At 39.0% G+C, this 13,568-nt stretch overlaps 1 protein-coding gene across 4 annotated transcripts in view; it reads right to left on the bottom strand.

Annotated features, from left to right (window-relative positions):
• The window catches only part of KIAA0586 (KIAA0586 ortholog), a 70,522-nt gene that overhangs the window by 33,027 nt on the left and 23,927 nt on the right, over nucleotides 1–13,568 (bottom strand). For all 4 annotated transcript variants that reach the window (XM_071426190.1, XM_071426188.1, XM_071426189.1 and 1 more), the window contains exons 20-27: nucleotides 9,314–9,510; nucleotides 8,991–9,112; nucleotides 8,223–8,404; nucleotides 5,291–5,450; nucleotides 4,472–4,709; nucleotides 3,615–3,856; nucleotides 3,155–3,231; nucleotides 1,362–1,496 (exon numbers count right to left, since the gene is read on the bottom strand). In XM_071426190.1, the coding sequence (XP_071282291.1) occupies nucleotides 1,362–1,496; nucleotides 3,155–3,231; nucleotides 3,615–3,856; nucleotides 4,472–4,709; nucleotides 5,291–5,450; nucleotides 8,223–8,404; nucleotides 8,991–9,112; nucleotides 9,314–9,510 (1,353 nt within the window). The remainder of the gene's footprint in view (nucleotides 1–1,361; nucleotides 1,497–3,154; nucleotides 3,232–3,614; nucleotides 3,857–4,471; nucleotides 4,710–5,290; nucleotides 5,451–8,222; nucleotides 8,405–8,990; nucleotides 9,113–9,313; nucleotides 9,511–13,568) is intronic.

Below are 13,568 nucleotides of genomic sequence, written 5' to 3'. Positions count from 1 at the left end.
GTTAGTGGTACCTCTACATGATCAGAACCTAAGCTACATTTTTAGCACATGAAGCCTTTGATATTATAGATTTGGCCACTGTTGACTGCCTGACCTTGAAAAATTGGCAGCATCTAAAAGCTATTGACTCTCTGCACTGCGTGTCAGATAAAAGCTTCAACTTTCAAGTAGCTTTGGAGGGCACTAAAAATAGGGATGTTTCCCTGGATCCTGACTTTTAAAGCTGCAGGTTAAACCCAGCTTGCTTCCATGTCAGAAAATAGGTGGAATAAACACACACACACACACATGAACACACACACACACACACGTGCACAGAATCACTCTAAGGCCATACAGGGAACATCCAGGAGAATGTTGATTTTCCTCTGAAGGAGAAGAGACACCTTGCCAGAATCTGGGGGGAGTTTATGAATGCCTTGGATGGACAGACTGAGTGGTCTGTGACTATGGGAAAGGGAAAAAGCAAAGCAGAGCTGCATTTGTAACTGGCAGCGCTGATGAGAAAATGGCACTGCAATTAAAGGCAGACTTGGGAGTTAACACTGGAGAAAGCTTTTCACCAAGTCCAGCCACCAGAGCTCATTAGCAAAATAAAGACAAAGGAACAGCCAAGGAGGTGAGTCAAGTTGGTAATTATTTAGACTAAACTGACCAAGACAGAAGGAAGAAACTGCATATGCATCAGTAGCATCACAAAAAAGCAAGATCTGCTGTAAATAAATGTGTTCATGAACCATTGCTGCAGCATTCAAAGTTCATTTCCTTCAAACATTCCCCCAGCTATGTCAGTTAGAATGAACACCCAGTCCAAACTGTTATTTTCCAACACAGAAATAACTCAGATGTGTGACAAAAAAATTGTGATGCAGATAATTTCATTTTTCTGTGAGTCTCTTTTTTTTCTGCCAACTGAATTTTTGAGGTTTTGTTCCAAGATCAGTATCAACAGCATGTGCAAAGTACATGTAAACACTTGCTGAGTTGTTCTTCATAGCTCCCTAAAACACTCCTGTGGCTGTTAAATGCAGTGTATTTGTACTGTTGAGCATTCCACCTTTATTGTTGAAGTGACAGAAAATTCCCTGGTACTCCAAGTGACAGGACAAACCTGGGACATGGGGACAGTCACACACCTGGAAAACGAGGTACATATGATGTACAGTTTGTTTATAACCCTGAGAATTCAGTGTTTCTTAAGGGTTTTACACAAGAATGAAGCCACTTGCAGCAGGGAATGAAGTGTATGAAGCTGTTCTACAGCCAACAGCAAGGATAAATTTGGGATATTTTATCTACTTTTGAGTAGGAAAGAATCATTTCAAAACTACTGTACTGGAAAGCCAAGGACTTTAAGTTACCTCTGAGTGCTCTATTCTTTCTTGTACAAAAACAGGTGCTTGATTTAATTTGGTTAAAAGAGCCAGGACAGGATCCCTGTGACAGCCTTTACCCATTCTCCTCACCACCTGCCCTTCACTTGGAGGATCATAATCCTAGAACAAAGAAACAAACAGAAAAATCCACATAACACATGCTCCAAAACTGGTTTTTGGTAGGAATTTGAATCATTCTTACTTTAGTTCACAACTAAGCTTTTTTTAACAGTAAGTTTCCACACTGAAACATTATGTCATGAAAATTCAAGAATTTAAAAATAAGCAAACAGATGACACACTGTTTTCTTTTACTCACAGACATGCACATTCTTTATTTGATACAAAAGACTGCAACACTTAAAGAGGAACAAGGCCCTTCAGATCAGGGAAACAGTTAAATCCTCACACATCCTTTGCTAGCAACAATCTGGCTGCAGAGCTGCTCTCACCAACAAGGAATTACCTTCCTCAACCCAACAGCCTGGATTGAGGATGGAGAAATACTAGGAGGAGAAGAAATACTAAAAGGAGAAGAAATACTAGAAGGAGAAGAAATACTAGAAGGAGAAATAGTAGAAGGAGCTCCAATCCAGCTGACAAAGAGAGGGAAGAACATCTCAGCAGGCCAATGTTCCTTTGATGAAGAGAACTTTAATTAAGTTGAATCTGTTATCAGAGTTTTAAGCCCAGAGTTTAGGGGAGAAGTGTGGCTGACAGAGGAGACCCCTGCAGATCTGCCAGTCCAGGGCAGTCTCACAGCTGTGGTGGATGCTTTGGGGTGGTTCTGTGCAGAGCCAGGAGCTGGGACTTGATCATTCCTGTGGGTCCCTTCCAGCTGAGGATGTTCTCTGGTGCTGTGACTGGAATCATGGATGTTCATGGGAAGCTCTGGGTAGGAAGAAGAGGCCAGGAGAAGGGGACTCCTGCTCCAGAACATTAAACTTGCCTTGTGGAGTTTGGGAGGGACTTGTGGAGATTGTCTAGCCCAAGCCAGCTGCCCAAGGCAGCCCTTCTTTCAGTGTTTGGCCACTCCACAGTAAAAACATCTTCTATGTTTAAACCAAATTTCCTGAATTCCATCCTGTGTCCACTCCCTCTCATCTTTCACTTCTCTTTCTTCCTTACTTCTTTCCACTACATATTTATCCATTGGTAAGGTCCCCCCAGAGCTTTCTCTTCTCCATCATGTCTCTCATAATTTATGTCAGAGCTACATCTTACCAAGAGGCTTTACACAAAGTCAGAGAGGGAAAGTCCAGGCATTTGAGGAATACCAAAAGAGAAAGGGAATGGAGAATATCTTGACTTGGGAGGCTTCCAGAACCATGGACTACAGCAGACATTGGATAAAAAACTATTCTGATGTTTTAAGCAGCTTTAACCAGCTCCAGCCTCAGCTAACCCACTTTAATAATTTAATCATGCAAGCAATTAAAAGATGGCTCAAAGCTGCAACAGCTCAGAGCATAGCAATGTTCTATTCTGTTTAAGATGCCTTAAAACTAGAAACAATAAAGAAATGAAAGTGCATAATAGCTATCTCTCACCTACAGAAGTATATGAATTATCCAACTTTTTTAAAACATAAATTAGTTTGTATAATGTGGTTTTTTTTCCTTTGGTGTTCTGAAATTCTAACACCCTTTGTGAGTAAGCAGTTTAAAAGTGTGAATTAAAAAAGTTGGTGAGTGAAAATGTTTAAAGCACATTCAATTCAGCAGGATGGCCAAGGTGGAGCCCACATTATCTCTGATTTTTATGGAAGAGTTCCTTACCATTTCATTGGCATCTCGGAGAGTACTGGACAAGCTCTCAGCCAGGTTTGGAAGAGATAATCCTCCTTCTGCTAAGGCTGAAAAATATTTTATGTTACAACTATTAAAAACATTCAAGTTACATGACAGAAAACCCAAGCCACATTCTTCAAGTGCAACACTGTGCTTTAGTAAATTTGGAAATCCCTACTGCTGGATGTCTATTGTAAAGACATATTTTCATATTTCTTTTCCTATTTCTTACACTTACACAATAACAACTCAGCACCACATGGTACTTAAGCAAGACAAGTCCCAATTATTTTCCAAGTTGATCTCATGACAAAAGAGCAGATTGAATATTTTTTCTTTAATAAACAGCAGCATTTTGTTCAGTGACAGGAAAAAGAACAACAAGGCCTTGTCCATCTTTGCTACCTGGAAGTTAATCATTCCAATTCTGATTTCCACAGCTGGTTACCTGCTGCAGGCAGTGGCTGTCCATAGGGGAAGAGCACCTCCCCTTCTGAGAGGGGTCTGTCTGTGGTCTCAGTCCCCGTGGGGGTGAGGCTGCTCTCCTGGCTGGACACCCCAGAGCTCACTGTGGGCACAGGGGATGGCACCTGGGCAGGGCAGGCCAGGGGCTCCAAGGGCCTCCCTGGCAGCTGCTGAGATGGGAAAACCAAGGCCTCTGGTTCCTCATCATTGGCCACTGACATCTCCCTGCAAGGACAGAATGTGCACTGTGAATACACCCACACACACCCAACAGTGCAGACCAACATCTTAATTCAACACTGAAAAGAACTAATTCCAATTCTTTACTGAAAAGAACTAATTCTGAAAAGAAACTAATTTTGAACTATTTTTTCCAATGTGAGAGCACAGCATTTTACAGAATAGTTCAAGAGTTAACATAGTTAAATGTTATCTGTGAGTTTCTTATATTTAATAACTAAATGTATATATATAACTAAAAATTATAGCTAGCTATGACTAAAAATTACCATGTGTATTCCTAAGGAGGTAAGACAAAAATTTAAATGCTAATAACACAAGATTTCATTTTCACTCTATGTGATACTGGCAGGTGTAGCAATACAAGTTTACTAAGTACAGTGTTCAGGAGGGCAATGAACAAGGGCTGATAAACCCTGAGAAAGGCCCTGATTTCATATTTTTCTCTAAACTGCCCTTCAAGCAATTAAAAAAAATGAAAAGCCAATCCTGCCTTATCTCAAATGCATTTTTTCCTGACTTTTTGAGCATATCTGTAGAAAGAACATACATATTTCAGTTTTTAAGAAACGAGAAAATTGTGCAGCCTGTTGAACTCACACAGTCTCAGGACAGAATGGTTCTTCAGGGACAGGACTGGGGTTCTCTTCTTCCAGAGGAAGTTCTGCACCATCCCATGGGTTTGGAAGCTTTGGACTTTGCCCTTTTTCAGCTTGGGAGCCCCATTCTGAGACAGGAGGGCTTGGTGTGGCCACTGGGGGAGGTGTGGTGACGGGGGTGACCGCAGGGGTGACCACAGGGGTGACAACGCGGCACATGGCAGCTGCAACCCCAACTCCTGCACGTGGGAAGCCAAGTTTCAGATCAGAAAGGAAAGCAGGAAGTCTGTATCAGGCAGAGAGAGTCAGTTCTACCAAGCACTTGCAGGTTTTGTGATACCTTTTGATAGTTTCAAAGACTAGATTAAGAATTGCTTCTTTTAAGTACAGTGCTGGCACCTGAAGAAGTTAGAATAAAACCTCAATTTCTTCCTCAAGGGAGACTGCTCTGCATTTTAAAAAATCAAGCTGCTTTACTTGAAGAGTGTACATTTGATTAAATTAACATTACAAGCACAGGAAGGAGCAAAAGACAGCTATTTTTTCTGATGTGAGAAATTGTGGAGGGGTTGGGAGGGGTGGAAATCACACAGACCATAGAAATGTGCATTAATTTTCAAAATAGAACTGTTACCAAATAAAAGATGTTTGCTTTCTATATAAATTAGCCCATAAATTTTTGTAGAACATGAGTTTCCACTTGAATTATAGCCTCAAGAATATTTATCTTGAGAGATAACATTTCTTTGAAGAAGAAAATTAAAGGCAGTAGATTAAAGCATATTTGCTACTTCTAAACTTCAATTATTATTTTCAATACCTGTTTCTTTAATTTTTTCATGTCCATGAACATCCTCACTCATCTCTGGAGGAGATGGAGACGAATCTGGAGTTTTGACCTCAGGCAATTCTTTTTCTGAAGGTGGTGTTGGTGGTGGTGTGGCCTGGGGTGTTGGCACTGGAGTAGGCACAGGAGCCTCCTGAGGGGAAGAAAAATCATAACCACAATTATGATCTCAGTGCAGAATTCCTGCCTTCCCAGGAGCCCCAGAGAGAGCTGAGGAAGAGAGGGAAAGGCAGCTCATCACACAACAGCAACAGCTGCTGCTTGCATGGAGCTAACTCCTCCAGGAAGCTGCCCCAAAATTAATTAAAAGCAGTGAATTAAGCATTAAAATGATTAAATTAGGAAATCATTATGTATAGAACAGAACAGACTATTTCAGTTGGAACTACAATCATTATCCAGTTCAACTGCCTGACCAACTCAGGGCTGACCAAAAGCTGGAATTTGTTGTTAAAGACATTGTCTAAATGCCTCTGAAATAGTGACAGGTTTGGGATACCAACTGTCAGAACCCTGGATGCTGAGAATTTTAAACTTTCTGTGCTAAAAGACCCACAAGGGAATCCTTTATTTGACCTGAAGCCATGGAAAAAGCTTCCAAAATTGATTGAGAGCACTGGGATTATGGGTGTGGAGTTTGAATAGAAGTGTGTGATATCACATGGTGGAAAACCTAGAGTTTAAAGTTTTAGAATATAGCAATATATATAAAGCAAGATAGAAGTTTTAAGGCAGTGGTTAGATGTTCTTCTTCACCTTCTTCTTCATGGGTTTGGGTGGTATTTTGTAATTAGTTAGAAAAGTCTGCATTGCAGACTGCAGGTGATCAGTTATTGAGTTAAAGGTGAAAATAATTTAGGTGCCATTTCTTAATTGGATAGTTTAGCCTTAAAAGACCTTGTAAAAAAAGATAGTGAGCCATTTTGTAGCTTGTTAGTAAGAATGCTTTAGAACTCACAACTTGTAAGACTGTAATATAAATAAGAAATAATAAACATTTGAGTCTGAACACAAAATATCATCTCAAGTGCTTTCAATCCCAACCTTAACAGAGGCAAAAAAACCCCAAAAACCAACATTTAATGATACCAACCACCTCTCCAGAAAGCCTATCCCATGTTTAACCATCCTCTTGATAGAGAAATGCTTCCTAATGTCAGTCTAAATATGAATTCTATTATTATACAGATTTCAGATTTTAATAAAGCATTTGAGACAATGTTAAGAAAATATTTAATTACATGGATAAAATTGAGTCATTATGATGATTTTATGGTTAGAAGAACCAGCTAAAAGAAGATTACAAACAAAGCAATAACCAAGACAGCAAAGCACTAAAAGAAGCACAAACAGAATTGGGATGTTCCTTAAAAGGTGACAGCAATGGACATAAATCTGCCAAGCAAACATGATGGCTGCTGTTTGCCCTGCTGTGGAGGAATATGCTGGACCTCTGCAGGTGTTTCCCAGCCTTGTTTTCTGACATTTCATAAAGAAAACAAGGCAGTGAGGCTATAGGAAGACTTCCAGGCTAGTTTCTGAAGAGTATGTCCTCAGGCTGATGATTTTTATTAAAATTTCTCATGGGAAGTGGAACCTGCAGGAACATTTGGCAGCTCACACCCAGCTGTGTGACATCCTGAACACCAAAGAACTCAGTAACAGCTGAAATTCAGTTCTAGATAGGAAAATTCACAGTGGCAAGGGAGAAAACAAGAAAGCATAAGCTACATATTCGAGAACTTCTGCTATGAGCTGAGTACAAACGGAAAAAGAAGAATTCAAAAACTTTGCTAGCTATCCTTTAACTTGTGCTATCATGCTAAAAAATGTGGAAAGACTTTAAAAACATAATTAGCTACCTGAGATTCCAATAAAGGCAGGAGAGAATCACTACTACAGCTCAGGGCATTGAGGAAACCCCATCTTGGAGACCACATTATTATGAAAATTGTCTATTAGCATTTTAGTATTACCTGTGCTTGAAACCAATCTAAACTGGAAAACATCAAAGTGCTGCCCAACAGCAAGAGTCAAAAAATGGAGGATTGCTTTCTTTAGGCTAATCAAAAGAAGGCCAGAGAGGAGAAAATTCATCTCTTCAAGTGCACAAATACATATAGCAAGGAAAACCCAACCACTTCAGCTAAAGGATATTTCAGTTTAAGCTGACAGAGAAACAAAAGGGAGATCAGTAAATGCAGAATGGGTAACAGAAGAGGTTTCTGAGCATCAGAAGAACAAGCTGAGAGGAACATCAGGCCCTCCTCAATCTGTGATGGAGTGGAAGAGATGCTGGGGGGCTGAGGTTGAGCCCTCAGCAGTAAAACCTTTACTTCTGCCTATAAAATCACCTCTTTGGCCCTTGCAGCAGGCAGGAGGAGATGTTTCAGGCCAACTGCACTGCAGCAGAACAGAATGACTGATCCCACTTTCAACAAAGCCTTCCATAGCTGGATTTCTAAGCACAGCAGTTTCCACAAGCATCCCAAAGTCATTACACAACAGCAGATTGCAGCACAGTCATGTTGTTATCAAAGGAAGAGCCAGCTGTCATTTGATTATCAAAGGGAACACAGGAAATTATCCTGTATTACAGGAAGCTCTACTCATCAATTAAGCATTTATTCAAAACTACTGAAGTCAAAACTCAGAAAGAATTAATAGTCATTTTAACAGATCTTAAAGAATGGCTGCAAGCCCGTAAGACCAAAAATAATATTGCTCTCAGCTTCCATTCCTTATTAGATGAGGAAATTAATTTTTTTTCATCTCTCATTTGTTTGCAAGAAAGTAGAATGACTATTTTTGGTTGAAAATAACATGAGCTATCATTCAACAACATGAAATTAAGTAGCAAGTCCAGCAGAACTTCAGCAGAAAAGCTTGAATAAAACAGACTTACCATCCCTGAGGTGGTGCTGGGAGGAGGAGGATCAGGAGCTGCTCTCTGAGCCTGGCTGTCACCCAGCATGGTTGCAATGGTTTCACTGAGAGCTTCCTTTACAAAATTATTTATCATTTCTGAGTCCACAGGGACACCAGCATTGACAAAGAGCTGGAATCCTCCACCACCTGCAACTTCAGCTGAAAATGAAGGAATGTGAAGCACACAGCCAGGTCTCACTTCCTAAAATCCACGTACTGTACTGCAGCCACTCACTCTCTATGGAATTTTAAACATTCCTTTGCAAAAAGTGATTTTTTTTTAAACCTTCCAGATAAATAACAGCAGAGAAACAAATCAGGAGCATAAAAAGAAGGCAATAGCAAAGGGCAGTGACATCACAGAAAAAATGCTTTTCTCTCCATTCTCCCACATTCATAAGAGAAGGAATTTTTGACATATCTATTAACAAAAGAAAGGCAAACAAACATTACAGGCTCAGCAAAATGTCAAATGTGATTTAGGTGGCCAATAACAGAAGGTCATTTGTACAGTACTGTCATTCTAAGTTTTCTTTTTATTTTAGATAATTTCTTTCTAATTTCAATAGCCTTGTAACACTGGCTGTGTCTCCACATAAATTCAAGTGTGCACTGCAGCTTTTCACAGTTTCACTGGTTCAGGATTATCCACCTTTAGGCTGAGGCAACAGCCACCTACACAGCTTGTTAAAATCAGCCAAAAATGGAGCTAATCCATCTGCTGGGAACAATAATTCCTACTTACCAATGCCAGGGGTTCCAGCCTCACTGTCTTCACTCTTTGTGGAGCTGCTAATGCTGGGCACTGCTTCTGTCTGAGCTGGGCACATCTCACTGATAATTTTTGCCATTATTTCTTGTTCCACCCTGGCAGAATAAAACCCATTTAAGCATCAGCAAACACCAAGACACCTAAAAGCACACAAAAGAGCATTCCTGACATAAAATGCAAGGCAGCTCAAAGGAGAATGGAAAAGGGAATGGAGGCTAGAAAAAAGGGAAGGTTAATCAGGGAATCATTCCTTCTTCCATATATATTCTTTGCCACTTTGTTAAATTGCAACTCACCAATTTACCAACTTGTTTTCTATAGTTTCTCTCTTTTGAATCAGTTCTTCCAAAATATCAGCAGGCTGCTGAGGAGCAGAAGCCACAGGAGGAAACAAAGGACCATTGTGTTGTGGGGAGGCAACTTTAAACTGGCCATTAAGCTCCAGAACAGGCTCAAGGAATTCTGGAATTTCATCCTTCTCCTCTTCCTGATCCTAATAAATAAGCAGTAAATTAAGTTATGGTACATTTCTGGAAGGCAATGTCATTGAAGTAGCTGTCAGGTTTTTTTCTTTAAGGAACATTTGTGGATGTAGGACAGCACACAAACCACATTCTCCTTCCTCAGTGTGTTGCAGTTAATTGATACAACTCTAAGCCTAGCAAATCATAAATCTGTAGAGGTATAAAGCCATAGGAACTGCTCAGTAAAACATGATTTGGCTCATATTTCCTGCCTGTACAGCACAGGGCAGGGAGCCAGTGGCAATGCTAATACTTGAAAAATTTACTTGTGACCTACGTCAGGTTTCTTTAATGTCCCACCAGAAATGTTCCTCCTCTAAACAAAAAACTTCAGAAAACATTCTACAGTTACTGGTTGGGTTAGGGTTTTTTTGTTTGTTTGGGTTGGGTTTTGGTGTTTTGGTTGTTTTTCTTAAAATAATTCAAACTCATTCTTTAAAGTCTCCACTCTGAAAAGACAAATTCACAAAAGTTAATGAGCATGTAGTCAAGCAAATCTCTAATGAACTTGCCAGCACTGAAAACTAGACATTAATAATTTACACATATGTCACATGTGTGTTTACACTTCCATTAACTCCAGCTGCTGAAAGGCAGAAGGTATTTCTGGGCAATAATTCAGAGAACCCTCACAGACATCTTGATTTTAATGTTAAAGTTCTAAAAAGTTAGAGAAATGACTTGGTGAGTTAAAAGATTTGGGTTTTCCCAAAGATGCCTCCCTCCTTTTCCCCTGGAGCACAAACACAGCACCAAGTCCCAAAAAGCAGCCACTGAGCCATCATACAGTAATGCCTCCTGATGAATGAGAACCTGCAGCCTCCACTTCTAATATTAAAAACAAATGTCTCTAATAGTAATATGACTCTCTAAGAAGAAAATTTGGCATGCCAAATGAAAGAGATGAGGAGCTGAGGCCTGATTTACCAGGGAGAAATATGTGATGGTGCATAAAACTCACTGTAAATCCATATTTACTAAGATTAATCTCCAACACAGTGAAAGGAGAAAAAAAAGTCTCCTTTTCCTTTATATAAATTAAACTTACTTTCAACCCATAAAATAAAAAGATCTCATGCTATATATTATTTATGGGGAAAAAAAAAAGTGAAAAAGTGAAAAGAAAACATGAAAAGAGAAGGAACAGAGAAAGGGGAGAAAAAAAGTAACATTTTCCTGTCTCCTTCCCCACCTCAGCATTAACACTTCTGCTGCCTTAACACATTTTAAAACTGCAGAGTCAGAGAGGTCCCTGATGGGTATTACACAAAGAACTGCTGGGTTTTTCTGAATCTTTAAATAGTGACAATCTTCAAAGCAGGGAGAAAAGCAGAATATGTGTATTTGGGTGCTAAACAAAGATTTTTAAACCATTTTAGGCATAGAAATGAGCAGAGAAGTTAAGTCAGAAGGCCCTGGGTGCCTTGCAAGCTGCTCAGCAGCTCCTGCTGTTGGGATATGTGTGCTGAGAACAGTAATTCATTCTGACAGCAAATGTAAAGATGTCTTTGTCCAGCATTTCATTCTGTATTTTCCTCTGCCTGCATTACTCCATAAATTTTCTTTGATGTTGCCTATTTAATACCTCTGAAAGTATGCAAAATACAAACATCTGGAGGAAATAAAGCAAATACATACATCTTACATCTACTGAGTAACTCTGACAAACTTTTGCAGCTCTACTGCATTTCTAAAATATTTTATATTTTATAGCACACAAATCCATAATAATGCACAAAATCATATTCATTTGGGGGTGATAGATTATCTCTGCTGAAATAAAAATATAATGTAATAGTCAGTATTTAATTATACAGATTGAACTTGAACATATATCAGCTTGTAGACCAATCTTGAATACTCTGCACTCAATTCTGCATTTGCTTCCCTGGGGACTGTTGAAAATATCTATCACAGCCCCCAATCAAAATATGGCATAAATTAGAAAGTCTTTCAGATATGATTGGAATATTAATCACTGTACTTTATTATAAAGTATCAAGCCAAAATTCTATTTCCTAAATGATATTCAGATAATTAAAAAGAAAAAAGTTTAAAATTATTAGATGTTATAGATTAGTTTTGTTCCATTACCAAACATGTACATGCAGAGTCTTAATAAAGACTCCTGAAACTTAAGCCATGGATTTCTTCTTGATGGATTTCTAAAGGAATTCTCAGGAGCAAGGTCAGGCTGCATTGCAGGTGTCACCTGTGAGCTTTTGTCAGAAGAGTGAAGTGTAAAAATATCAATGTCCTGCCCAAGAGCATCAATGGGAAATGAGGGTTGAGGAAAATACATTTACATTTATAATACCTGAGCTCTGCAGGTTTCATATTTTGCTGTGGCATTCAAATTGGAAGCAAAAACTCTGAGAAAAAAATCCCCTACCTTGCAATTAGGGCATATTCAGAGCAAAAAGTGCATTTAATGTGAAATCCCAGGGAGTTTGCTGAAGGAACTGCAGGATGTGGCTGCTTGTAAGAATTTGAGAGCAGACTCAATCAATCTGAGAGCTGAGCAAGTTTCACACTCTGAAATAATCCCAGGATGGTTTGGGTGGGAAAGGACCTCCAAGCCATTTTGTCCCAAACCCCTGCCATGGGCAGGGACATTTCCACCAGACCAGGCTGCCCCAAGCCTGTCCAACCTGGCCTGGAGCACTGCCAGGGAAAATAAACACAGAAAAAGGGAACAGAAACAAAGAAAAAAGGAAGATATTTCCCACAAATACTTATCCTGCTCAGTCCTAACAGAATTAAGCTTTCATAATAAAAGGAGAGTGGGGGGAAGATAATAAAAGCTATTTTTTTGTATAGCATTTTATGCACATATTTTCATGAATCTGAAGACTCTTTTATAACAATAACTTTGCTTTCTTTTGATGTCTTAAATATCCCTGCCACTCCAGAGACTGATTTTATGCTCCCCCATTGTGTTTGCCTTGCACATTTTTAAGAACATTGTCTGTGTGGTCATAGGCCAAACATATGTTTCACTTGGAACAATTTTGGTATTGTGGTTAAAATATATCCCATTGCCAAAACTAAAAGATAAAAGCAATCCAGGAAAAAAAAAAAAAAAAAAAGAAAAAAGAAAAGATGAGTAACTATTATTCACATAATAAAAATTTAACATTGCAGCATTTTTTGATAGTTCCTAAAATGATTTCTTTAAAGCTTTTTCCTTGTGCTAACAGAAGAACAATGTCCACAGAGATTTAACTCCTCCCCTTCAGCAACACAAGGTAATTTTGAAACTATAAATGAATAAAGCATTTTTTACACACTTTTGATAGACAAACCATCAAATTAGGGCTGTTTTAATGAACTGATACTGTTAAATGATTAACTCATTTAAAAAATAAATCTATCTGTAAGCACTAGGGTTAATATTTGATGTACACTCTAATCCTGGGATCAGGAAGACGTAGAAGTAAAAAGAATAAATTTTGGGGGAAATTTTGATTGCACACAGTGAGTTTTGTTCAGTAAAGAGAAATACAGGCTGGTTCACCAACCTTTTGTTTCTCTGGACCCCCCAGACAAGAGGTCAGCTAACCAAGGAAAGAATTTGCTACCTGAAAAAATTAAACTGTGAAAGAGGATCTCAAATAAACCTGTGTTATCATAAACCAGAAACAACTACACTATTGAGAATTTCTTCTAAAAATCTCATTCTAACCCTGCCCTCTGAGAATTTGAAGCCATTCCCCCTTGTCCTGTCACTCCAGGCTCTTGTCCCAAGTCCCTCTCCAGCTCTCCTGGAGCCTCTTTAGGTGCTTCAAGGTCTCCCCAGAACCTTCTCCTCTCCAGGATGAAGAACCCCAGCTCTCTCAGCCTGTCACTATATTCATTACATGCAGAGTTTTAAATTGTGAACTCTAAGTCCTATAATTACTGCTGATTTTAGAGAAATACTTGTATTTCTAGTGGATTCTAACATATCCAAATGAAAGCTAATTTTAACTTTTTACTCAGATTTTTCAAAAGCTTCTGTACTCACCAACACACAGTAATTTCTAAT

The sequence above is a fragment of the Agelaius tricolor genome, unplaced genomic scaffold, assembly GCF_023055355.1.
Source record: "Agelaius tricolor isolate 1412-34295 unplaced genomic scaffold, bAgeTri1.0.p SCAF_5, whole genome shotgun sequence".
In the NCBI taxonomy this organism is placed as follows: Eukaryota; Metazoa; Chordata; class Aves; order Passeriformes; family Icteridae; genus Agelaius; species Agelaius tricolor.
This window is presented reverse-complemented; position numbering and strand designations above follow the sequence as displayed.